The 27,224-nt window shown below is 41.6% G+C and overlaps 1 protein-coding gene across 11 annotated transcripts in view; it reads left to right on the top strand.

Annotated features, from left to right (window-relative positions):
• RIPOR1 (RHO family interacting cell polarization regulator 1) overlaps positions 1-27,224 on the top strand; it is a 2,621,322-nt gene that overhangs the window by 1,962,552 nt on the left and 631,546 nt on the right. For all 11 annotated transcript variants that reach the window (XM_044058659.1, XM_044058658.1, XM_044058663.1 and 8 more), the window contains one exon: positions 8,996-10,351. In XM_044058659.1, the coding sequence (XP_043914594.1) occupies positions 8,996-10,351 (1,356 nt within the window). The remainder of the gene's footprint in view (positions 1-8,995; positions 10,352-27,224) is intronic.

The raw sequence follows: 27,224 nt of genomic DNA, 5'->3' as shown, positions 1-27,224 counted from the left end.
TCTACTGCGCCCAGAGTGTTCACGAAATGCCTGGCATCAGTAATCGCTCATTGCAGACTTCAGGGAATTCAAATCTATCCCTACCTGGACGACTGCCTGATACAAGCGGACAACAAATCAAATTAACAGAAGACTTACAAAGAGTCATCTACCTGCTACAAGCCCTGGGATACACAGTCAATACAAAAAAGTCAAGGCTGATTCCATCCCAAATAATAACCTTTCTGGGTGCAGAACTGGACACATCAAAACAAATGGCATTTCTAACTTCAGAAAAGAAAGAACAACTTCCTCTCTACTTCTTGGCATTAACAAAGCAGAGCCATCTAACTGCAAGAAAAGTGCTACAAGCTCTAGGCTTCATGGCATCCTGCATAATTCTGGTCCCTCATGCCAGGCTTCATATGAGAAAGCTACAGTGGTGCCTAAAGAATTTGTGGTCTCAGCACAAGCACAGCCTGGAAACCAAAATTCCAGTGATCCCATGCCTGAAGCAAGAGTTCTTATGGTGGGCTCAGGCCTGTCAATCAAACACAGGACTGCCCTTCAGCAAAAGTCATCCAAGACAAACTATCACGACAGATGCCTCAGACCTCGGTTGGGGCACACATGATGGACAAGTGCATTCAAGGCCTATGGACTCAAGACCAACTGCATCTGCACATAAATCTAAAAGAAATGATGGCAGTAAAATTGGCAATCCAGGCATTCAGACCTCTTCTCCACGAAGGCCAGCTGTTGATAAGGACAGACAACACCACAGTTATGTGGTACATCAACAAACAGGGAGGCACACACTCATACCCCCTATGCCGGCTGGCACTAGACCTATGGGATGTGGCTCTGAGTTGCAACCTTCAGTTACAGGCAATTTATGTACCAGGGAAGGAAAACATTCTAGCAGACATATTGAGCAGAACTACAACAGATGCCCACGAATGGATGCTGCATCCGGACATCTTCAAAGCCATCACAAGAAAATGGGGATTACCACAAATAGACTTGTTTGCATCCCATGCAATCACCAGTTGAAGAAATTCTGCACAAGGACTTACCACCCACTTGCTTGGAAGGTGGACTCCTATCCTTCAGTTGGAAAAGCCTGACAGCATCGCATTCCACCACTTCCTTTGATGCACAAGGTGCTTCTCAAGATCAAAGAGGAACGTCCGAGGATCATTCTGATAGCCCCAGACTGGCCAAGACAACATTGGTACCCACTGCTGAGGAACATGTCCGGTAACAAATATGGAAACTACCCTGATCCCATTACTGCTGACTCAGAACAACTACAACATTCTGCATCCAAGCCCATCTGACCACCGACTTGAGGCCATCACTAGCTGGTCCATCCTAGACGGGTGGAATGACCCACCACATTGGCAACACATAATACAGAGGACGTGATCACCCATGGAAGAGGCCATGGCATGCTTGAAACTGTTAAGTGGTGCATGTACCACTGAGGTGAGGGAATATGGATGGAAGGATACAAATCATTTCCCAGCCAAGCAGAAATTGCTACTCATATGGCCACCTGTGTGGAGTGGGCTCAAAGGGATGTGGTAAGAATCTCCACAGGATCAGTGCACAGACCCCTCCTTAATGCCTAACTCTTATCACTGGGGAAAAATGAGCCAGTTAGACCCCAGATGGAAAAAAGCCAATGGGTTTTCGCTCCTTTTTGGGGATGCCTCCCTGTCAACCTTGGAGACATGAATAAGCCCATGGGTAACCATTGGGCAAGGTCCTGGGAGGAATTAAAAAAAGATTTAATATTGCCTTGGACTGTATTTATAACACATTTTGTTTGTATTTAGACATTTTTAAGTTCTGTGAATAAAAGTTTAAAAATTGCAAAGTTGCTAGCATTCAGATTGCAGAGTTCACTTACAGAAAATTCTTCAACGCTTTCCAGTGTTTCAACTGCATCCAAAGCCATCCGAGCTAAGATAAGAATATTTTCTTGATTAACTGCACTTGTACTTACTTTATAAAGTGATCAGTAGTGTTTTGAGCATTTTAAAGCATTTGTTTAATTGCATGGCAAAGATGGTTATTTCTCTTTGTTTTGTTCTAGTCTGTGTGCCTCCAAATCTCTTTGCAGAAGGAGGAATTAGCCAGGGACTTGGTTGTTTGGTGGTAGGTTGTTGTTTAATCTGCATTTGAGAGCTACTTTTGCTGCACTTTTTCATTAAGAAATTCCAGGATCGAATATCTTATGGCAGAAAGTGTTTACCTGGTCTCTTTGAGTTAGGAAGCACTGCATGAAGCTCAGAGTTGGTTATCTATTGGTCAGAGGTCATTTGAATCAGTTTTCAAGCTTATTTTATCTGCGCCAAGCTGCCCATTTGGTAGAGGTGGTTAGCAGTGCCTTGTATAGTAGCAGACACGTAGACAGTAAAATTACCTAAGTTAGGATTAGCTCTGACACCTGTTAAACAGTGTAGCATTGTGCAGAAATAATCTTAGAGCAGCTAGCATTGAATTGAATAGCACTGCCATATCCTAGCATTATGTAACATTTGCCCTTAACCCCAGAAACTACCCAATCCTTTATGCTTGACAGCCAACTCTAGTACAGGACCAGGCAACATGGAGATGCAATTTCCAAATGTTGTGGCCAGCTTGGGTAGATTTGGGCATCCTGAGGCAACATTATGTCAATTGTCTCATGTTCTCACATTATGCAAGAGATGTAAATACTCATCTTCCTTGGAGGCAAAAATCGTGCATACAAATGAGGTTGTAAGGAATACCCACCCTACATCCCTCACATAATGCCGTTCACCAGATACACAGATTCCTATGCTGAGTTGCTTAAAAGAAACCTTCCCAAGTCTCAGAGACTTGCAGAACCACTTAATGGTGACACTGCTCCTCAGCAATCACTAAAGCACACACCAGAAGCAACACAAAACATTTCGCATAAGCCTACACCTAATGCTCCCCCAAGTGCAAAGCCAATAAGGCAAGCATACTGTTTACCTAATACTCCTGTCATTGGGGACTCCATTGTGCAACACAGATGCCCCAATCACCAGGTTAGACAAGAGGAAGATAATGGTTAGTTGTCTGTCTGGAGCCGAGGTCTGCAATATCACACATATGCAGTAAGGCTACTGCATCCCACATACCAGTATGATTCTGTCATAGTCTATGTGGGTGTAAATGACCTGAAACTTACTTCACTGCACTATATGAAAAGAGACATAATGGATTTCTGGGAATGTGCGTCATAGATTGTTATGAGCCTTGCATTGAACAGTGTTCTACCTTCACCAAAGATAATGTCACAATATGAACATAAAATGATTGATTTTAATAATTAGCTTTGTTTCTAGTGTCACTCCAGGGGGGTACAATATCTGTCAGCATGGGAGAACATGGTTGAAAGACCATGTTGCTTTGCCAAGGATGGGTTGCACCTGTTCCCCCTAGGCTTTTGGATATTGGCTGAAACTTTATCCACCCCTTAGAGCCTTTATTAGGCAATGCCAAAAAGGCAAAACTACCAACATAATGAAAAAGTCTACACGCAACGTTAAGGTGTTACTTTACAAATGCTGGGCCTAAGCAAAAAATTCTGCACCCTTCAAGCCCTCTTCACTCTGGAGAGTGTAAGCATCTGTGCTGTGACTGAGACTTGGTTTAAAGCCATAGAAAGGACTGTGGAAGTGCAAGGCTACAGTGCCTTCCACACATTTAGACCAACAGCAGCACAGACTGGGGCCAAAGGTGGAGGTGCCTTTATCTTCTTTAGCAACAAACATACCCCCAGGTTGGTTAAACCGGATGTTACCATGGAGCTCTCCATGTGCAAGTCACCATAAATAAGGCCTTCACCATGTCATGGCTAGATACAGGTCACCATCTATGTCCCTAGAGTCTCATGAGTCTCACCTAAACCTGCAATGAGGTGCTCGCCATCCAACCAAACACTCTATTCATGGGTGCCTTTAACTACCTCTCTATAGACAGGGACACGTGCACAGCCTCAAATTTGCAGGCACAATGCTTCCTGGACTTTATTAATACAAACACCTGGAACAGATAGTGCACGCTTCAACCAGAGGGTCAAACATACTGGATTTGGTACTTGTCAACATGGGAGAGCACATCCATTGAATACAATTCCCCCTTTACCATGCATCTTTCCTGACATTTGCAACAGTTGGAATACCCATAAAGGGTTGTCACCAGGTGAATTCAAAGCATGAATACTCTGTCCTACACCGATCACCTAAAGGCACTGCCTCTGTATTCACTTTCCTACAAGGTGCTGAGAGGGGTTCTTTGTCCGGCCTTTAATGCTTCCTCAGACCCAGCTCTGCTGAGTCTGCTGCACATGCACAAAACAAACAGTGCCAAAAATGTTAAATCCAGGAATCTGAACTTTACTTAATGACATGAATAGAATGTGCTGGAGAGACAGCTATGTGTTCCAAAGAATCCCCACACTGTGGAATAGGCTCCCCATCCATATAAAACAGAGTTAGTCCCTGACCTGTTCAAATGAAACCTTGACAACTGGATGGGAAATTGTAAATTTACTACCAGTCTGGCCTCCATGCCTCTTATGGACAGAGGCCTTCAGTTAGAAAAGTATTATCCTAACTAACATTCCCCCACAAAGAAATCCTTAGCTACCTACCTATCCACTAACATGCCCCTATGATACTTTGTCAGACTAGTAACAACTTGTGAACATGTATCCTGTACCTTTTCATCTTCCAAACCCCCTGCTTACACTTATTAAAGGTATCAACTTGTCATGCATGGTTATGCTTCAAAAGGCCCTTGTGGTTGTTAGCCTAGTAAACCCCTATGAGCTCACAAGTCAAAAGTTTACACAATGTAATATAAACATTCTTAATTTGCCTTCTGGCTTCACACAGTACACTTAATGCCCTGGGTTTAAAGCCATGTTTCTTGAAAAAGGTCACCAAATTAACATAAAATGTGGTTATTTTAAAGTATAATTTTTCAAGCTTCAATTGGAAGTTGATTAAGTAGCAACTAATTGATGTATAAACTGGCATTTCAGTTGTAGAAAATTCTAATAGTTATTTACTATTATTGTTTTGATAAATATTTGGAATTAATTTTTGGTTGGTTGAATAGTTCTTTAGGTGGTATGCCTTACTGTCTTTGGAGACAGGTTAGGCAAAAAGTTTATAAACAGTCTGGTTGTTTAACATTTTTTTCCTTTGTGGCACAGTTTCTGTTTTCTTTACATGGCAGGTTGAATTACAGACTGTAGGTGTTCTAAGCTTTAGGCGCTGTGTTGTTGAAGCGAGTGTATATTCTTTTTGCATTGAAAAGAACAGAGGCCAAACGCCAGATTCCAAAAGAGTTGCTCTCAGTGTGAGAGTGTCCTGATTCTAAAAGACCTGCAGTTTTTAATTTCCCCAAATCTTTTGGGTTTCTAATACCATGATGAGAATGGACCCCATTCCTAACTCAAAGTACAAGTAAAGTTCATGAAATTAGTATGGTTTCAATCTCTGATGTCAGCCAAAAGTGCTATTTGCAGCACCTGCAGTGTGCCCAGTAATGGCTCCTTCTGCAATTCGTATGTGTTTGCTTGGATTGGTAACTCACCTAAATATAATTGTAGATTCTGTTTTATAAGACCCGTTGCTCCTACTACTATTGGAACTGCCTGGATATTTTTGTTCCACATTGTTCTCGTTTCTGCCTGCATATCCTGATATTTTATGACTTTATCTCTGTCTGTACGCGACACACTGTAGTCACTGGGCATTAGGATTTCAATGATCCATGCAAGGTCTTCTTTTCATGGATCCACTATATCCATTTTTTTAGCATCTGCCTTTTGAGTTGTTGCTAATGGGGTGATCCCATGTCATACAAACTTCGTCATTTTCTGTGATGCTTTGTGGCTCATGTTTCTAGTGATTTTCAGACACTTGGATACCATAGTGTTTGCACAATCCCGAGTCCAACAGTCTAGCTACATTATTATGCCTTTCAGTAGGACAGGAAGAGCAAATTGGTTTATAGCTTGGGTTTTGTTCCTAGATGTGAACACTATTTTCAGGATTAAAGTCTTCTAAAGTATTCCTTACTAAGTTTTATTTGCATTTGTTCATGTTTTATTGTTGATCCTTCATCAGTTCCCAAATATTTATACACTCTCTCTTGCTCAAGTTTTTTTATATAACATTCTTGTCCCAAACAAATGTTTTCCTGGTGCTGCAGTTTTCCTGCTTTAAAGGTTGCTTTTGCACATTTATCAAGACCGAATGACATTCTTATATCGTCTGAAAAAGTTTGGGCAACGTGCAGTTGTGCTTTCAGTTCCTCATCTGCTGAGCTGTACAGTTTTAAATCATCTACAGAAGATGAGAACTCTCTACACTTTGTTGTTTTCTAGGAGCCAAATTATAGCCATGGCCTAAACTGTAAGAGCTTAATGGGTTAAGGGCAAGGCAGAGTAAGAACCGTGACAGAGAGTCACCTTGGAATATCCCCATTTGAATTTTTATCCCTGGGACAATAATGTGTCCTTTATCATGGTTTAATTGCAAAGTGATCTGCCACCGTTTCATGGTCACTGTAAGGTAGTCAATCAGTGTAGGGTGTATCTTATGCATTTTTTAAGCACTCTTTATCCATGAATGTGGGATACTATCAGATGCTTTTTTGTAGTCAATCCAAGCCATACTTAAATTCTTCTCCTTTTTACAGTTATCCACTATGACTTTAATAACAAATGACTTGCTGTCAGTGCAAGTGACTTGCTTTAGTGTAAGGCTTATCTGTAAACAGGCATTAATGTGGGAACCAGATTCCAAAACACCTGCTCTCAGTTGTCACTTGCACTGAGAGCAAGTCTTTTGGAATCTGGCCCTAAATATGTACTAAAGCAAGTACTAAGTATTCATCTTTTGTAGGAATTGAACCCTGAAGAGACTAGTGCTTTACAGTATAGTGGTAATTGAAACAAGTGCTTGTCAATAATATTTCCTTGCACAGCATATGTGGCTCCGACAAACTTGGATCCAAAGTTGTTTATGAAGATTCAAGAGCCAACTTAGATACAGAAGCCTTCAGACTTCCTTGCACCTGATGTAGAATGAAATGCAGGGGTACAAAAACAGTTTTAAACAATAAGTGTTGCTCATAGTGTAGGTTTTTACGACAGAGTATATTCTGGTTTACACACATTAACCAGAATATATTCTGGTTAGAGCCTGTAAATCAAGTCACAATTATGAGGGAACTTTAAGAAATAAATTGGTTGGGAAGGTAGAGTTCAGGAGAAAAAGATGCATGTAAAGGTTAATTTATAGCAGGTTTATGATATGTATTTCTGTTTCCCTAACAGCTTTTTCTGTAAATATCATCATGAGCAAGTGTTTAAGGGGAAAATAGAGTTAATAACTTAAAAAAATGACAGCATTACTCTACAGGAAAACGTAAATTGCAGTGTCTAAAAATTGCAACAGCTCTTCGTAAGATGCCATTGTTTAGAAACACATGGGTTAAGATGCTGAGCATTTGGGTTAAGTGTCTGAAAGTGTCAGTGCACTGTTGTAACTGTTTTTGTTTTAATACTCAACACCAAATTTTCATGATGGTTTGCTTATTTATTTACCTGATTGTAGATGGAAAAAGTTTCCAAATGACTTTGTGTCAGGAGCAAATGATCAAAAACTACATTGAGTATTGCAATTTTTTTAGTGAGTGTTGGGGATCTTGGTGAAATTGTCTGCCCAGTCGTGGCTCATATAGCAGCCTGGGAGTTGTTCTGAAAACTGTATGCTGTATTTCTTTTCCCATTCTGATTGCAACTATACATTTTGGCCAGACTTTAATAAATATTTGTCCACAACTAAAAATCGTGTTTTAAGCTGAAAATTTTCTGACTAGTGTCAGAAAAATTATGAATGCACTAATTTACATGGTTCCATAAAGAAGTGCTTAGCTTGAAATCTATAGGTCAAAAGAATCATAAACTGAGTGGCAAGCCTAGATTTATGCTTAGTAAATGCTAGTTAATATTACTTTTGTATTTTACAAAAACTGTTCATACAAGATGATTTTGCACAGTGAATGAGATTCATGTTTGTAGCGGTTCTATTTCCTCACAAAACTGTGAAACATTCTGGGGAAAAACATTAAAATTGGGAAGTTATGGTATTGAGTAGAAATGTTTACTGAAGTACATTGAGAAACTTGCTGTGTGGTCTGACACTTCAGGGACTAAATGCTCAGTTTTACTTTAAGGAAAAGGGTACAGAGGTGCACAGCCTCTGGTTTAGGATTGTAACACTGGAGATAGTGGTGTATTGGGTCCTTGGTGATGTGGTTGGAGGGAACTTATTTACAGCTGAGACATCAGTGGGCTATACAATGGGTTATTTAGATCTCTGATACAGAGGGATGTCACTGTTAGACAGGGTAGACTGGTGAGATACTGGGATCAGGACCTTTTTAGGTGTTACCATGGGGAATAGTGTTCAGTGTGGACTGAGTGATGCATAGAAAGTAGTATTTTTTTTCATTTGAAAATAGATGAGGAACTAATGGTGAGGTGAAGAGTCTTTATTTGTAAAGATGCTGAACCGTTTGTTGGTCATCTTTGATAAAATAATGGAATTCCTGTTTGTTAGAACTGGTTTGGATTGCTAGATATAAAAAGTGAAAAGGGAAATAACATCACCACTTTACTGTACTTCTCTTTTTTTTTTGTTTGTTTGTTTGTTTGTTTTTTTATCCTTCTGGAATTCCATACTTGGCTCCTAACATTATTCGTTTTTATTTCAGTACGTCTTTTTGTAAGCCTAATTAAACAAATCAGTAACACTAGAAGTAGAATAATGATTCAAAAATGTATGTCTGCAAACTTGCATGGTTTTAGAAAAAATATGTAAAATCCCGGTCAGTCCTCATTAAAAATGTTTTGTCACTTTCAGCTTATAAGCTGTTTATGGGTTTCTAATTTGAAATGTTTGTTTTTCTTTAGAATATGCTACGCAGACAAGAAGAGTTAGAAAATGGCACTGCTTGGTCCATATCATCTGAGTCGTCTGATGATTCATCAAGCCCACAACTGTCCACAAGTGTTCGGCATTCTCAGAAAATACTGGTGCAGCCAACGATCCAGACATCAGCACCACCGATTGAAATTACATTCACACCAAGAGAGGAAGCTGAGACTGAGGTCCCAGTGGCCAGAAGCCAAGAGGAGGAAGAGGAGGAGGAACGGGTTATTGTTAAAAATGAAGTGGTAGCCAATGGTCATGTGCCATATTTAAGGTCCCTCAGTCACATTAGTGAAACTAGTGTGGAGGCAGCCATTCTAGACTCCAAAGATACAAAGAATACAGAAAGCAGTACCAGATCCTCAGAAAGCACCGTAGAAGAGACAGTATTGCCTGCCAAAGCTAGTAGTAACTATCAGGATACCAAGATGCAGTTTATGGAAAAGCAGTCACTATTTACTGATAGTTCAAAACTGGTTCAAAATACAGACACTCCTCTTTTGGCAGAGATGCAAACTACTGTTGCTCAGAACTCATTAAAGGGGGAACAGGAACATGCCCCTGTGGTTCAGACTAAAGGAGTAGTGGGAGAGCTCTCTGACATATCTGGGTCTTCCAAAAATATAGGATTGGAACCTGTCACTGCAGATCATGACCCTAGAAAAGTACATACACCTACCACTGTATCTCATGAACCAGGAAAAGGGCAAGATCCAGCTTTTCCTCCTCCATCTACAGCCGAAAAAGGATCTTGTTTCATTCAAGAATCAGTAAGTAAAATTCTGGCACCTGGTGTTGTTGATCAGGAATATAGAACTGAGGAGCCAAAGCCAACTGTTGTGACTCAGAAACCTACAGACCAGGAAACGGAAACTGCCACTAGAAGCTCAGAACTGAGGCCTGTTACAATTAAGGACTCTGGTGAGGAGGAACAGAAACTGAGCAGTACAGATAAGTATAGTTTAAGTAAGAGTCAGGTGACTAAATGTGCAATCCAAGAATTGAACTCTGAATGTACAGAGCAGACATCTGTTTGCGTAACACAGGTCTCTAACAATGCTATCCACTCTATGGGAGCTGTAACCCATGTGAACAGTCAGCTTAAAGGTACAGCTGTTTCTCCTGTAGTGCCATGTAGTGTAGTAGAGTCAAGAACTGGATATACTGAGCCTGAGAAGATCTGTCCTGTTGCATCAAATCCAAAAATGAAACCTGTGGACCCCGCCTTGGAGGAGGCTCTAAATACACTGACATCATCACTCGATGATTGCAGAGGGCAGTTTCCAGAACTGCAAACACTGGAGCAAGAAGTCAAATGTCTAGAAGAAATTCTAATGGTAGGAGTAATTTTTATTCCATTTTATTCATTAAAATTATTTCACAGGTTAGGTGAAACAGTCTTAATAGTGCATATTTAAGAAGTAATATGCTTGTTTGTCGGGTCTCAAAGTTAATGCTTTCTGAAGAATATTTGCTTCTGCTTTTTTTTTTTTTTTTTTTTTTTACTAGTTAAGCTGATGTTTATTTATTTTATGTACATTTGCTAACATGGAATGTCTGAGGTTCCATTTTCATTGGAATCCTGGGAGGAGAAGATAAGCAATAAATAAATAATGACAGTTTATGTAAAAGTGCCGTACAAGTCTGTACTATTACAGCTAACTTTTCCTTTTTTTTAAGTTCTTAGCCCAGCTGTCACATTGTTTGTTGATATCACAGCTGGTCTTTTGTATAATCTTATTAACTACAAAAGTGTGAAAAGCATATCAAAACTTCCCTTTTTCAGAGTATAATGAGACATATGTCAATCACACTTGCAAAATAAATGAAGAGTAACGTTACCGCACTGATGAACTGATTTTACTTGATGAGGTATTAACCAGGAGATGCTGCGTTTCATATGAAAGTGTCCTTGATAGCAGTAATAAGACATTTACAGACGGCTGCCTTTACATTTAACACCCAACAGCTAATTATTTTCAGAAGCTCTGTTCCCAGAATATTAGATTGATTTTTTTGGCTATTTTAGTTCTTTGTATATAAAAATCTGTATCTTGAAAAGGGTTTAACTTTTAATCTGATGTTGTCAATTTTCATTTATTCTTTTAACTGTTGGGCCCGGATCCAAATCAGCCATTACTATAGCTCATGGCCACCTAAAAGCTCTCGAGTTCCTCCCATTCCATAATGCGTCAACCCCTAATATACCCAGATCTCGTTTGCCACTTTCGCAAAAATAGATGTAGTAATCTCAGCTCTCTAGTTTATTTTCAGATAAGTGATTTTTTTTCCTGGTTTCTTGTCTATCTACATTTATTCTTACATGTAGTGTATCCCTTTTATGTATCATTGCTGGTATTTTCTTATTTTTTTTCCCATTTTATCTTTTTAACTTCTATTTAACTTTTTCGCTAGACTTTCAGGTGTGCTCTTGTTTGCCATTATTGGTACTGTTTTCCTCCTTTACCCTTTTTATTCCTTTTTTCTTGCCTAGTTTAGATGAAGTCTGAAAAAGGCTCTTCGGGGTTTAAAAATTGTAAGAAATGTGGTCAGAAGCTTCCACTCTGAGATGCACATGAACTGTGTGTGTATTGCCTGGGCCCAGATCACCTGAACATAGTTTGTTCCCATCTGTAAAACTTTCAGCCCCACGAGCAATCGAAGATTGTAAAAATGATCTTAAAAGGTTTATTATCTACTGCTTTTTTTGTAGGCAATTACTGGAGCTCAACACCCAAAAATTTCTTCTAAGGAGACTCCAAAATAGTCCCCTAGACCGTCTGTATCTTCCACTCTGTCGTTGATAGTACCTCCAAAAAAGAAACCTAGGATGAATCCAAAGGCTACTGTATTGAGGCCGGCTCTCGAATCTTTATAAACAACTTTGGATCCGAGTTCGTAGGTTCCAGAGCTCCTTCCAAGAACTCAGTGTTCACCAGCCATTGACCTGGTGCCATCTAGGGTCCCATCTCCATTTTTGGAAAGATGGCATTCAAAATCCCCTTGTGTATCCTCCTCTCATTCTTCGAGGCGTCTCACCGAAGCCAATGTGGATAGGATAATGTTGAGATTTCTCTCAGTGCAGATACAGATGGAGGTTCTCCCATCTCCTACCTCTTCAGGTCAGGAAGCCTTCGTTTGCTTTCCCCTACACTGTTGGCTCTTTCTTCAATCTGACAGTCCATTTCGGAACCCTTGGATCTGAGTTTGCTGAGACCATCTGGCTGAGATCTGAGGATAATTGTATCCACAGATCTGAGGATTTCTCTGAGTGCTTTGGCTCTGACAAGTTCAGAGCCGGATGACTCTGAGCCATAGCGTCCCTGCAGGATCCAAGGTGTTTGAGCCAACTCCAAAGTTATCGAAGCTGTTTCTGCCCCTCGGAACTTTGCCTTTGGACAGCTCTGCTCTGACATCAGATGCCTTGGGTGGGTGGAGTGTCCTTAGGGCAGATGGAGCCGATGGGGCAGAAGTGGGACTTCTCAGCTCTGTTGGCTTCCTTCTCCTGAGGGCATTCTGCTTTTGAAGTAGTGAAGAGAGTTTTCTCTGCTTCAGCAGGCCTAGTCTCTCCCCCCTAGGATCTCCCTTCAGGATCTCATGTGTCTCTGTATCTTGAGCCTCAACATTCAACAGACAAGCCAAACTCTCTAGGCTACCCAGAAGGGTATACTCATATCTTCTGATACTTCTCTGGAACATCCCACTGAGGAAGTACCTTGGAAGAGAAAGTGCAAAAGGAGGCACTTGGATTCCCCACAGGAATCTATCACTGAAGATACCAATTTAAGCAAACTGGAAGGATTCCCCAAGATCACCACCCAAAGATGTCTCATTTGGAGACATTCTAGAGATCCTTAAATAAAGGGGTGGTTGGTCCTACTGCAGTCCTTCTCCAAAGGAATCAGTGTTCCTGGATGCTTCGGATCTGGCCCATCTACTTCTTGTGATACTCCGCCCGCTGCTAATGTCATTGATGTGATCTCTAAGCAGGCATGGAAGGTGCCTGGCTCGGTTGAACCCTATCTCCAGGAGACTGGATCGGATTCTGGCACCACCAGCAAGAAGGGAGTTTTGGAGTAAGGGAGTACTTGTGAATGCCATGGATGTGGCAGTGGCCACTAAGAAGAAACTTGCAGAACAAAGTTCCACTGTCCATCTCCCTAACAGGGAGTCTAGGGCTTTGGACAGGTTTGGGAAGCATGTCTATGCTTCAGTGATCTTCTCTCTTGCGTCGCTGAACTACTTGGCACATTTCACTAAGCTACACAAGTGATTTGATTAAAGAAGTGTCAAAATCTCTTTCAGGGACCACTACTGCTGAGACTCAGGCTTCTGTGGCCTCACAGTTGGCTACCCATCCATTTTAAACGTGCCCATGAAGCTCATCTGTCATGCAGCAGAGGGTACCTCATGAGTAGCAGGTTCAGGCATTTCCATTAGGAGTGCATGCCTGGATGCACTTGTGTGGCTTTGGGGAGCCCTTTAAGTCCTCTTTCGTCAATGCCCCCTTTGAGAGAACCTTCTTATTTGGCCCCAAAGTGAGGGATACACTCTCCAGGTGAGAAAAAGTTGGAAAGACTGTCTCTGCTATGGGTGTACATTTTTCAGCCTCTCAAAGCATCTTCTTTGGGAACCAATGAGGAGGGCAAAATATGGTTCAGAAAATCTCAGGGTCCTTTCCAAGATCCACGTGGAGACAGTTCCCCCAGAGGCAGTAGGGAGAACTCAAATGGAAGATGCCACCCATGCGGCAGACATGGCCCACAAAACCAAGGGTATAGAGATTCTTTCTCTGACAGACCCTATTAATGCTCCTGAAAGGAGGCCTCCCTGTCCTCATTTGGAGGCAGTTGGGGGTTGTTTATCCCTGCAGCAGAGAACCTGGCCAGATAAAAAGATCTGTGGGTGCAGAGAATCATTTCCAGAGGTTATATAATTCCCATTTCCGTAACACCTCCATCCTTGTGCAAGTTTCCTGATGTTCCACCCAGTTAGAGGAAAACAGCAGCAGCGCTAGAAATACAAAATTTGCTAGAAAGAGTCATCCAAGAGGTCCCACCAGACCAGATAGGGTCCAGAACTTACTCAAGATTCTTTTTAGTGTCAAAGAAAACGGGACTAGAAACCAGTTTTAGATCTGAGCAACTTGAACAAATCAGTTTGACACACAAAGTTTCCGATGATCATGGTTCAGTCCATTTGGCCCTTTTTAGGCAAAGACTCCTGGATGTGCTCTGTAGACCTTCAAGACATGTACTATCACATAAAAATACACAGGCAGTCCAGAAAGTACTTAGGCTTCCGTCTGTGAGCCGTTCATTATCAGTTCAGAGCCCTGGCCTTTGGTCTCACTACAACCCCCAGGGTGTTTACCAAATGCATGGCAGCAGTAGCAGCTTACTTGAGACTGCAGGGTTTCTGGGTGTTTCCCTATCTAGATTGACTCATCACCACTCCATTCAGACATCCTCTCATAAGTGTGTGATTTCAGGTACTCCAAGCTTACCCCTTTGTAGGGATTACAGTAAATTACAGCAAATCTCAGAATCTTCTTAGATACTGGAGTTTATGGGAGCAGCTTTCACGATGGTATCAGTACCAGCTTCTCTTCCTCTAGTGAGTGTACAAACTATAAAATTCCAGGTCAGGAAAATTGTTCACAGTACCAAAATTTCAGCCCGGTTAATTATTCAATCCTTGGGGTCAATGTCAGCTTCCATAATTTTAGTTCCCCCTAGCAGGGTGTCATATGAGAATTACTCAGTGGGTGCTAGCAACACAATGGTCAGTTCTTTGTGAATGAATGCCAGTACAATTAAGAATCACTCAGGCATGCAAGAAATACCTTTGGTGGGGGATTTGAGCAAATCTTTTCTACGGGGCTGTCCTTTCATTCTTCCTCAACCCAAGGCCATAGTGACCATGGACGCATCCCAGATTTAGTGTAGGGGCACTTCCTGGGGAAAACACTCCAAGGCACTTGGTCGCCAGAGTAGGCTAGTAAACATATCAATGTCCTACAGATGGGAGCGATGCTCTTTGCATTCCAGGCCTTCTAAGACACTCTCCCTTTTGGACAGTTATAATTCAAACAAGACTATATGTCAGTAGTTTCATACATCAACAAACAAGGAGGAGGAAGGTCTTACCCCTTGTGCTGAAAAGCACTCATGGTATGCCAATGGGCGATCTCATCCAACCATTTTGTAATAGCATTGCGCATTCCGGGGACGTCCATTGTGATAGCAGACAAATTGAGCAGGTGCATTCTATTACCTCACAAGTGGTCTCTTAACATGAAAGTGACAAATGATTTTTCATTAATGTGGCCAGCCTTGCTGCAGTCTTTTTGCTTCTTCTTTAAACAAGTGCAGCAGTTTCTTTGCCCTGATTCCCCCTCTGGGGGAATCAAAGAGGGACTCTGTATTCCACGATTGCCCTCCCCTGGTCTCTTCTGTAATTGTCCCCCTGCTCCCTTGATCCCCAAATTTCTGCAGAAAGTTGCCAAGTTGAAAAGCAAAGTCATCCTCCTTGCCCTTTACTGGCCTCAACAGATTTGGTTCCCCTTGAAATTCCACAATTCCGACGTTCTAAATACCGACACTCAGAACCTCAACATTGTGGAATCTCGAAACCTGTAAATGGAAATCGTCATACAGTGCAGAACGGGAACATTACCGTTCTCTTCACTGTAGTGCGAACTTGGAGTTAGTATATTTAAGTTGCAGGGGGTGTGTGGGGTGCAGGAGGGCTTGCCACCTGCAAAAAAACATATTTTTTTATGTGTTCTCATTTGTTTTTTGTTTTTTTTTTTAATTTTGAGACTCCACAATCTCGAGGTTCTGAGTGTCGGTATTTAGAACATCAGGATTGTGGAATTTCAAAATTCTTTAGTAGACCCCATGAAGGGCATGGTTCACTCGGATGTCTCAAAATTAAAGCTGACAGCGTGGTTTCTCCACTTCCTTTAATAGCCAGACAACCTGTACTCTCCTCCTTTGTCCGTCATATACTTTTATATTCCCATAAAGCTTCTGTGAGGAAACTTTACAGGAATAAATGGAAAAGATTAGTTTTTGGGGCACATGAGAAACATATTGACTTTTTTTCAGCCCCTGTACAAGTGTCCTTGAGTTCTTGGCAACAGTTTTCAACAAAGGTGCTACCTCCTCAATCATTAGAATTAATTTGGCAACCATCTCTAATTTCCATATTGGATTTGAGGATTCTTTCCTTATTTAGTTTATTTATTTATTGACATTTAACCGGGTTAGTCCAATTGGGCCAGGAGTCCGTTTTTAGTGGAGACCCGAGGACACAATCTCCAGTTACATACAAGTTACAGCAGATAAAATTCCCTATTCCAAGATAGTACAATTAAAACTACAGAACATCAAGAAAAATATTGTAAGTTACATACACATAATAACAACCAAGTACCTATGTACAATATATACAAAATACAGCAAGTAGGGCTATCTGTAGTGAGAGGTCTGGTGGACTAAGATGAGCCCTAAGAAGGATAGTTAGTGATGGGGAGAGACCAGTTAATATACATACTGACACATGTTTAGATATTGTGAGAGTGGAGTGTGATGGAGTTAGGTGGGGTCCTGACAATGGCAGGTCTTGGTGTTAAGTAGATGAAGTTTGAGTTCTTCTTTAAAGAGTTGTGGCTGGGTAATGGAACGTAAATGTGTAGGGAGTTTATTCCATGCTTGAGCCACAGTGCATTTATATAGTAATTTGCCTATATTTTTCTTTGGTTGATAAATGTCTAGGAGTTGCTGGTTTGAGGTTAGGAGGGTCCAAGAGGGGGTATAAGTGGATACCAGGGTGGAGAGAGATGGGCAGGATGAGGGTTTGTGTAATATGGAGTGTATTTTTTTAAATTAAGATAGGAGGAGTTGTTGGGGGAGTTGGGGCCATTGGAGAGAGTTGAGTGCAATGCAGTGATGGGAGTTGTAAGGAGAGCTGGTTATAAATCTAGATATTTTGTGGTATGTTTGCTAGAGTTTGGACAGTGTTGTGGACTGAATGTTGGTTAGGACAGGGTCAGCATAGAGAAGGGAGGGGAGAAGCAGAGCATGAGCCAGGGAGAGTCTAACATTTGAAGTTAGAAATTTTTTGTTACGGTAGAGCAAGTCAAGTTTCTGGTGAGTTTTTTTATACATTGGAGTATATGTAAGTTAAATTTAAGTTAATTGTCAATGATGGCACCAAGACGCTTTGCGTGGGTTTAGGTTGAATAATGGTGGTGTTAGAGGATGTGATAGCAAAGGCGGATTTATGATGAGAGAGCGAATGAGGGAGAAAAAGCAAGAGTTTGTTTTTGTTTAGGTTGTGTAGATTGTTGGACAGCCACTTTTCAATGGTTAGAAAGGTGTTTTGGGTTAGAGTATGAAGTTCAGAGATATTACTGCAGAAGAAGATGACATTCGAGTCATCTGCATATTGAATTAGAGAGGATTGATTATAGGCTGTGTGAAGTTCATTAGTGAAGATGTTGAACAGGAGGGGACCTAAGATGGAACCTTAGGGAACACTGCATGGAACTGGAATGGAGGGTGAGCAGGAAGAGAGCCATCTGACAGATTTTTGCCTACAAGAGAGGTTGCTACAGAACCAGGCTAGGGAGGCAGCAGATAGATTGAGATTAGTTAGTTTAGATGGGAGTAAGGGGTGAGATACAGTGTCAAAAGCTTTGGGGAGATCAAGGAAGAGCAAGATATGAGTTGGTTATTGTCACGGGCTTCAGCAACTGTGTGAGTGAAGGATAGGAGGGCAGTGGCTGTGCTATGGTTTGGCTGGAAACCATGTTGAGTGAGAGTAAGAAGGTTTTCTTGGAAGAGGTAGTTGAGATGCTGTGTATGTATGCATTTTTTAAGTATTTTAGAGAGGGGAAAGTATAGCGATAGGACTGTAGTTAGATGGGTCAGTTGACTCTTTCCCCCCCCCCTTTGTGCAAGGGGATGGCGAAGAAGGATTTTCAAATGGAAGTCACTGTAGATTCTTGAATGGAGCTATTAATTAATAGGGATACAGGATAGGCTATAGATTCAGCAGCTAGTTTGAAGAAGATAGGAGGGAGATTATCAGTGGAGGGGAGAGCAGGGTATAAGCTTTAGTAAAAATTACTCAATTTAGGAAGATGGTACAGGTTGGAAGGAGGAGAGGTTTTTGTTGAGTGGGATAGAATGGGTGGAGGAAGTAGATGTGTTGAATGTAGACAGTGTGAGTTTTTGGACAGTGTCAATGAAGTGATTATTGAGGTGTGTAGCAGTTTCAAGATGAGTATTATTTGGGAAGGGGTGGGGTTGGAAGGACAACTTGGACGGAGGATTTTGTTAAGGGTAGTCCAGAATTTACAAGGATTCAATTTGCAATTGATTTGGGGAGAGTTGTAGTAGGACTTTTTGTCTTTATTGGTTTGTTTTTTGATGAGATTTCACAGTTCTTTGTAGTTTTATAGCAGGAATAATTCTTATGTTTTAACCCAAGCTTTCCAAGCACTATCTCATTTGCATGCGACCTAGTATCCTTACAAAGCCAGGGAGCATAGTTGGATTTAATTCTAATTCTCCTAGAAGGGGCAAGGGAGTTGAGAGTGGTTTACCTTTGCATCATCAATCCCAATATGGGCGAAACGACTTCTGCGAATACCGAAGTGCGAACGTCTCCAATGTCGAATTCCAAATAAGCGAACGACAAAAACTCGCCCCTTTTTGACCCATGATAGCACTGGTGTGGAGGTGTGGCACGGCCAGAAATGTTGAAATTCGACATTTTCAGTATTAAAAATTTTTCGCGGTTTTGGTTCGCTTAAATGAGTTGATTAAGTGGCCAGTCGACAAAATGTGATCGATGATATAAAGGTAAACCATTGAGAGTGTCTAAGAAAATCATATTAAATTTAATCACAGCATCATCAAGGGTATCTACCTAAGGATTGACCAGTCAATACTAGACGGTATGGAGTTAAATTGGGTGATGGTAAAGTTAGTGAGTTTTTGACAGTCTCTAAAAAAATGAGATTTAGATAGTTGAGCAGAGTGCCTTAGGATGGAGGTAGGAAGATGGTCACTTAAGGAGTCAGGTAGAGTAGTTGTACTGTGGTAGAGGTTGGGGGAGTTTGTGAGGATCCAGTCAATAGTGGAGCTGGAAGAAGAGGTTTTGTGCAGGCAGGTGGGGTTGTATAATCCCTGTAGGTTGATACTACTTTGTAGAGAGTCAGTTGTAAGTTTGGACCAGTCGATGTTGACATCTCCAAGGATGAGGGTTTCATAGTGAAAGCTGTGGGAAAACCAGCCCAGGATGTTTTCAAGGGTTGGGGGTAGTATTACTGGGGAGATGTATATGAAAGCAATGGGAATTTTTTTGTGTGGGTTAGTTATTGTGGCAGTTAAGGATGATTAGTTTGACTGGGTGGTAGTCAGGGATTGGAATGGTGATAGGTGAGAGATTTAGGGCATCAGAGTAGAGGATGGCAATGCTGCCCCCTTTTTTGGGGAATCTGTCACAGTGGTAGATGTTCTAGCCAGGTGGGTGTATTTCCTTGCCAGTGATTTGGGGTTTTAACCAAGTTTCAGATAAAGCTTTGTAAGGCCTTCTTGAGAGGCACTCTTCTACTGTGACCACCTTATAAAGACCCTGCTCTACCATGGGACTTGAATCTACTGCTGCAGGCTATAATTCTTTAAACCAGCAGCAAAATGTGGTCTTACGTTTTTGACCTGGAAAACAATCTTTCTAGTGGCCATTACCTCAGCCAGAATAATTTTTGAACTTCAAGCACTGTCCTCTAAACCTCTCCACTTGATCTTTCATAGGGATGGGGTAACATTACAAACCAGCCCTTTCTTCCTTAGGTGGTGTCAGAATCCAACATCAACATGTCCATTAATCTGCCTGTCTTCTTTCCAAAATTTGAAAACAAAGGAGAATATATGTTGCACTTCTTAGATGTTCATAGACAGTTACATTTCTACTTACATAGAACAAAATAAATTAGAAAATTGGCTGAGCTATTTACCTCCTTCACAGACTCCAAAATAGGTACATCAGTTACAGAGGTAACTTTGGCAAGATGGCTTGCTGAAATTTGTCTGCAATAAATTATGAATCTCATTACCAAAACCTTTGAGTCCATGCAATCCTAGCAACTTTCCTCAGCATCATATATTTGTTTTTGGTAATTTTTTTTTTATCTAGGCTTTCCATGGACGAAATGTGTGCAGCTGCAATTTGGGCTAATCCTCATAACTTTATTACTCATTACAAGCTAGATCTGATCTCAAGGGAAGGAGCAGCCTTTGGTTCAACCATGCTCAAGAGTGTCCTTCCTTAAGAGTCCACCGGAGATTTCAGGTAGCTAGGGACTCTGTCCCCAAGAGTTGAGGAATGAATGAAAACTTGACCGTATCAGATAAAAATGTTAAGTACTCACCATAACATTACATCTTTGTTGTCCATTTTTTCATTCTTCCTCAACTCCCCACCCACCAACCCCAATCCTTTGTCATTATGGACTTCTGTAAGAACGAGAGATTATAAGGACACCACTATGTCTTATGTTGTGCTCCAGATAATGGCTTCTTCTGTCGGGAATATTAATATATTACTTTGTTATCTAGCAAATAATATCTGAGCTGTGTTAGGGTTGGTGCATTATGTTAGGGAGGATCTTGAGAGTTTTTAGGTGGCCACAACTTATAGTAACAGCCGAGTCGTTATGATCCTCTGATCCGGGCCCAATAGTTGAGGAAGAATGAAAATGGACAACACAGATGGAATGTCTCTGTGAGTACATAACTTTTTTGTGACATTTTTGGGGGAATGTTAGTATGTTCTTCGTGTTTCACTGTTGCAATCATAACTGTAGGGTGCTCCTGCCGGCAGGCAGCCCGAGGTCGACCAGAATCCCAAAGTCTGGGTCCGGCGTCGGCTGTACAAGCTAGTACCCTGACGTCAGTACGCTCTGGTACATAGCCCTCAGCCGACGCCATCTTCTCCAGTCTTTCTTGCCGTGCGGTGGAAAGCAGCTCGCAAGTCGTTGGTTGGCGATTTTCGAACAGCGTATTTTGTTGTTGTCGGTCCGAAGTTCTTACTTCTCTTCTCAAAGCTAAGTACCCGTTGAGAATCTTTTTCTTGTTCCTCCGATGTCAGAAAAAGTTAATAATTGTATATCGTGTGGAAAACAAATACCTCATAAAGATTTCCACTCTTACTGTCTACCTTGCTTAGGCCCTGACCACGACGTTTCTTGTTGTCGGTTCTGTGCCAGGTTCAATTCTCGTACTATCAAGCGCAGGTACGATTGGGCTCTAAATTATTTTGGCAGACGCTTCAGTTATAGAATGTCGTCGGACACTACCGGAATTCAAAAGAAGCGCAAAGACAAAGACAGGCCTTGAGGAAGAATGAAAATGGACAACACAGATGGAATGTCTCTGTGAGTACATAACTTTTTTGTGACTTTTTTGGGGGAATGTTAGTGTCCTAGCTGTCCATAAAATACATGTAGACCATACTCCCACCCTCATAGTCAAAGAAACTGCTGCATTTTGAATTTTTATTGAAGTAATTAATTTTTAATGCTATTTAATGCACGAGTACAGTATATACAAAACAAAGCAGTTGGTTTTATGCAGAAACTCTTACATATCTGAAATTATAGTATTATATATTTCTTTTTGGTAATGTTTATTTTACTGTGAAGAGAACTGAGTGTCACACAGTTGTTTTTATCTGACTGTTTTAAGTGCTGCATCCTGTCAATATACAAAGGTCATTCTGGCCTGAATTCTACCCTAACTGGAAATGACTTTGCACCTGTACTCCCTGAAGTTTGCAGGTTGAGGCCCTTTGAAAATCACACTTTATTTTGTTTTGAGCAGCTTAATATCTTGTAGGAAAAGTAAACAAAAAAATCTCAGATATTTGCATGCTTGTTAGAATATGTAAAATGTACGTATTTTGCTGCAACTTATATCATCTCAGAAAATATTACTTTTTCCTAGAAAAATACTTTTGGTTCACATTTCAAGTACCTGCAATGATATAATTGTTGGCCTGAAAAAAAGTAAAATGCACATTCTTTGTGAGCCACGTGGCAAGAACAAAGCAGTCAAATCGCTAATGCAAGTTTGCTGGTTGTACCCAATAATAAAAGACCATTTCAATGTAACTGTATGAATTATTGCAATGAATTTGTCAGAGTAACGTATCATGATGGCCATTCATCATTTAGCTGGTGATTCCAGCTGTAAAGACACTCACAACTTTACAACTGTGTAATGTTTACTGCACAGGAGTCTTGATTGGGGTGGGGGTCACATGTCTACTGACAAAACACATTTCTGGATTCAGTAGAATTAAATACGATCTTTACTTCTGCTGTAAGGAGAACTTGATAAAGATGCATTCTGTACCACTGTACTAGGTGTACTGAGTGGAAATTCAGCATATCACCCTCACTGGAAACTGAGCATAATAAGGAAATTTCAGCATGTTACAATAACAAAATATGAGCTAAAATATGTGGAGCCCATCTTTGAAAGGTTATACCACAGTCCCACTTTTAGATTGTATTATGAATCTCACAAAGTAATGTTTCATGGGTGTCAGCTAGAAAATGCACTTAGCTGATGATTCCACCTTTGAAGAGACCTTTGCAACTTTATTGTCCTGTTATGTAATTCACTGCACATTTGTCTAAATAAGATGGAGAGGTCATAAGACCAGTGACAAAAACATGTCCGTGTTTAGGAAAAATAATAAGAAGGGGATTCAGTAAACCATACACAGTCATTTTCACGCACATGGTAGCAACAAGGTTTAATTTCAGTAAGTGCCGTGTAGAGGTGCTCAACACTGCTCAAACAAGGTAAACATTGTGGCATGCTAATCACAGCATAAGCAGCTGAACTGCATACTAATCAACCATTCCAAGATGGTGTAGCTATTCAACAAGCTATAAAGCAACCATGTAGACTCTGTGTTGTTTTTCCTGTGAATTCCAAAACATTTTTGGAATACAGCCACAGAAAGAAGTCTACACGGAAAGAATGTTAGGGGCTGCTGCTGCTATAATTCATTTGTATGTGCTACAGGCTGAAGCCAATGCTGCTGCTGCTGTCAAATAGGCCACGGTCAAGAAGGAGAAGAGTTTTTAAGCCCTGTTTAATGTTTCACAACCTACATGATGCAGAAATTGTAGAGCACTGCAGGGTGGATAGGAACACACTACAGGAATTATGCGACCTCTGCCATCCTCAACTCAGGACCAGGATAAACTGAAGGGAACCCATCCCAGTGGAGACAAAGGTATGTGTAGCACTTGTAGCTACAGGTACCTTTTATTGACCAGCAAAGGACATGCTGGGGGTGTCACAAGCATCAGCATCCAGGATCCTCCATCAGTTCCTGAATATTGTGCTCCAAGATGCCAGAGACCACATGTATTCTGATGAAGTTCCTATAAGGTTTTTTTTTTGGAACAAAAGCGTTCAACAACTTTCAACTTTTGTAATAAATGGAATTTTAATTTTGACTTGTGTCGTTTAGTATTTGCACAGGATTGTTGCGGTTTGTTTGGTCATGTACTTGTGAGATTCCTGGTTTAACCACATACATTTCCCCGTACTCCTGAGGAGAGGGCTAGAAATATGCAGGAGTTCTACGCTGTAGCACACTACATTGAAGTACTGGACGTCATAGATTGCACACATATAGAAATTAAGACATCACCCTGGGGAACAGGGTGGGCGCTACATAAGCAGAAAGGACTACCACTATGTCAACTGCCAAGTTGTGTGTAATGCTAAGGGAATCATCTTGAACATGTGTGCTAGCAACCCTGGCAGTTACCATGACTCCCATATCTGGCACACCTCCCAACTGCACCAGATGTTTGCTGGGGGGGATATCTCACAGGATCATTTACTGGGGGATGTAGGCTATGCACTGAAACCGTGACTGATGATACTCATCTGAAATGCACACACACCCATGGAAGAACGCCATAATGAGGCACACACTCAAAGCAGAAATGTTCAAGAGGGTGTTTTGGGCTGCTGAAGTCATGGTTCCAGTGCTTAGATGCATCTGGGAAGCCCTGCAGTACAATCCACAGACATGTACAGAAATATTCACAGTATGTGCCATGCTACACAACATCCTGAGAAAACAGCTTCAGCAGGATCACGAAGGGGAAGGGGCAAACATTCCATGACCGATGCCAAGGTTACCACAGACAGATGAGGACTCAGAGGGGGAACCACCAGCTGCTGTGGGTGTAGGCAGGTGTAGTATGCTCAGTATGACCTTGCATTGGCTAAGAGACAATGCATAGCACACTCACTCACCACCTGGGGCCCTAAAACCTTCCTCCAACACACATATAGTAAGATTGATGCCAGGCAACTCACACTACCTTTACTTCCCCATGTATTGGCTGTGTACTGCTTGCATCAGACAGAGTCGACCCTAAACTAAAACCATGTCAACTGCTGCATTTACAAGGTAGTCTTGAGCCTGAAGTGTATTATATAATAATTTGAATGAGTGGCATATCCTTTTATTTCACATATTTGTACTGTAAGAAAGTAAAAGGTGGGAGATTGTTACAGAAATAATATTAACATGTGACAGCAGAGACTTATGTGACTTATATGTGCCCATTATTAAGTAGTAGGCCTCGGGCATCAGATTCAGACAGTCATACCTTTCAAAAGTACTGCTGATCACTGCACGCCTCTGTTTAGCACCATACGTTTGTACTGGAACATCGTTAAAAAGAGAAGTTATAAATTAATGATGCACATAGTTTTTGACTTCAACCATCGCAATTTCACAATAAAGTTGGGAAATTTTCATCAACTGTCTAACTTTCCAAGGCCAACATAAGTCAAAGGTAAAATTATTAGTTCAACACCACAAATGCAGATATACTAAGCACTAATTCTGCTGTTCACCATGAGCATCCGACACAAAGCCAAAGCTTATGTATCCCTGAATCCAAAAATAGAAAACAGGGATGTGGCAGAGATATCATCACTTGCAGAGGGTGTTGGGTGTGTTGGGGTGGGCAGGAACCCTAGGCTGGCACAAAAGGTAGGTGAGTATGTGTGAGGAAGAAAGAGAAGCAAGCAGACATTTGTATAAACCAACAAGTGGCCAGTGAGACAAAATGAGTTATAAGCTTCATGGCTGAACCATGCAACTGTCATGTCTGTGTTTGTAGATGTCCCCCAAGTGAAACTGGTGTGTAAGTGCCTGCATGAACACAGCCAAGCTCTGTGCTGGCTCTACACCTTGGTATGTCAGACAGGTGTGAGCTGTGCATGGCAGAGGTGACAGTTCATCATTGTCGTCCCTGACCATGAGAACTGGCTCTACCAGGAGTTGCACTGGCATGTTCATGCCCACAGTCCGATGCACTGTTGCCACCTAAACATGACTGATGTCTTCTGGACGGGCTCCCTTCACGAGGACACCCAGGATCATGACCCCATGGTCTTGCCACTTCTGGGTGTGGATAGCGCACTCACTGATGGAGCAGTGGAAGTACTGCCAGTATTACTGACTAACAGCAGATGATGTGACTGACCTATGCCCACGAAGATGCCTTTCCCCTCCCAGCAGACATTCATTGCAGACAACGCTCATTCCATGACAGACACCCCTCCATCTGATGTTATCTTAGTTACCATTCCTCACGTTAGGGTCTAGGATCCAATATTGGATCAGAGCTGGCATACTTCAGACAACAGCTTAGCTCAAGCTCCTCCCCTCCCATGATGCTCTGCTGCCCTCTAATCCCTCAGATCTCATTTGCTACTTCTTCAAGACAGACTCAGATTGCTCATCTCCTCTTAGTAAGTGATTCATTGTTGGGATTTCTTTTCTTGGGGTTAACCCTTTTTTCTTGTATTGGTAGTTATAGTTTATCACCTTTTCTCTTCCCCTCCCTTTTTGTTTTTCCATGTAGACGTTTGGCGCCCTTTTTGCAGGCCTGCTAGTGGTATTGTAAACTGATTCTTTTCCAGTTAAACTAGTTTTAATGTAGAGTTTCTGGTAGTTAGTTTCCGTGTTTAGTGTTCCACAAGGGTTTTTCGGGTAGTTAAACCTTTTGCTTCGAGTTGCGGTTTTCCTTTTGTTGTGATAATGTTGGACAAATCCTTAGGGTTTAAGAGATGCTCCTTGTGTGGCTGGAAAATGCCCATTTCCAACTCACACAAGGAGTGTCTGTATTGTCTCGGCAGTGACCATCTCGAGGTTGAGTGCGATATTTATGCTGCCTTCAACCCCAGAGCTCTGCTTGACTGCTGGAACAAATTACTGATTAAAGGCTTAGTGAAGGGAGGCCCCTTGGTCACTGGTTCCCCGGCCAAGGTGGGTTCTTCATGGGCGAAAAAGATTCCTTCGGTTGAGGAAACCTCGTCTAAAGCTCCCAGTTGTTGAATCCTAAGTCCTCGGATCCAACTCCAGCCAGGGCAGTGTCGGATCCGAGATCCTCTGGTCCAGGACGTCCAGGGAGTCCACTACTGGAGGCAAAGGTTTGGACCACAGGTCTTCGGATCTGACACTTTCGGCTCCCTCCCCCAGATCCAAGGTTCCCCCTTCTATGGTCTCACTTGAACCATCCACCCTGGGTGCTCGATCAATCTCCGGAGCTCATATTCCATCCATCTTTCCTTCCTCTCCCAAATCTTCAGACTCTTTGTCTGACAACATGGTTTGTCCACTTTCATTGATATTGGCCAAGTCCAGGCTAGCCTCCCCCATGAAGGATATTATCCTTGCTTCCCAGAGATCATCTACTAGATAGGTCTGTATTGGCAAATGGAAGAGATTCTCTTATCAGGACAAAGAGTAGGAATCTGGATCCTTTCTCAGCTTCCATTTCTGAGAGTCTTCTCTTTCTGCCCACTCTGTTTAAAGAAGGGGCCAGTTTTTCCACCATCATGGTTCAACTAGCAGCAATTTCGAATTTTCACCTTAACTCTGACCCTATCTTTTGCTCTAGGCTTTGCAAGGCCTTTTTGAAAGGTGTATTTTTGCTAGGACTTCCAGTAAAAGATCCTTCTCCAGCAAGGGATCTTACCTTAGTGCTGCAAGCTTTAACAAGAATGCCCTTCAAACCGGCATCATCTTGTGATCTAAAGTTTCTTTCTTGGAAGACAGCCCTTTTAGTGGCAGTAACTTCAG

The sequence above is a fragment of the Protopterus annectens genome, chromosome 16.part0 (assembly GCF_019279795.1).
Source record: "Protopterus annectens isolate FY-2018-M chromosome 16.part0, PAN1.0, whole genome shotgun sequence".
Lineage (NCBI taxonomy): Eukaryota > Metazoa > Chordata > Ceratodontiformes > Protopteridae > Protopterus > Protopterus annectens.
Note: the sequence above shows the minus strand (reverse complement) of the source record. Positions and strands in the feature narration are given on the sequence as shown.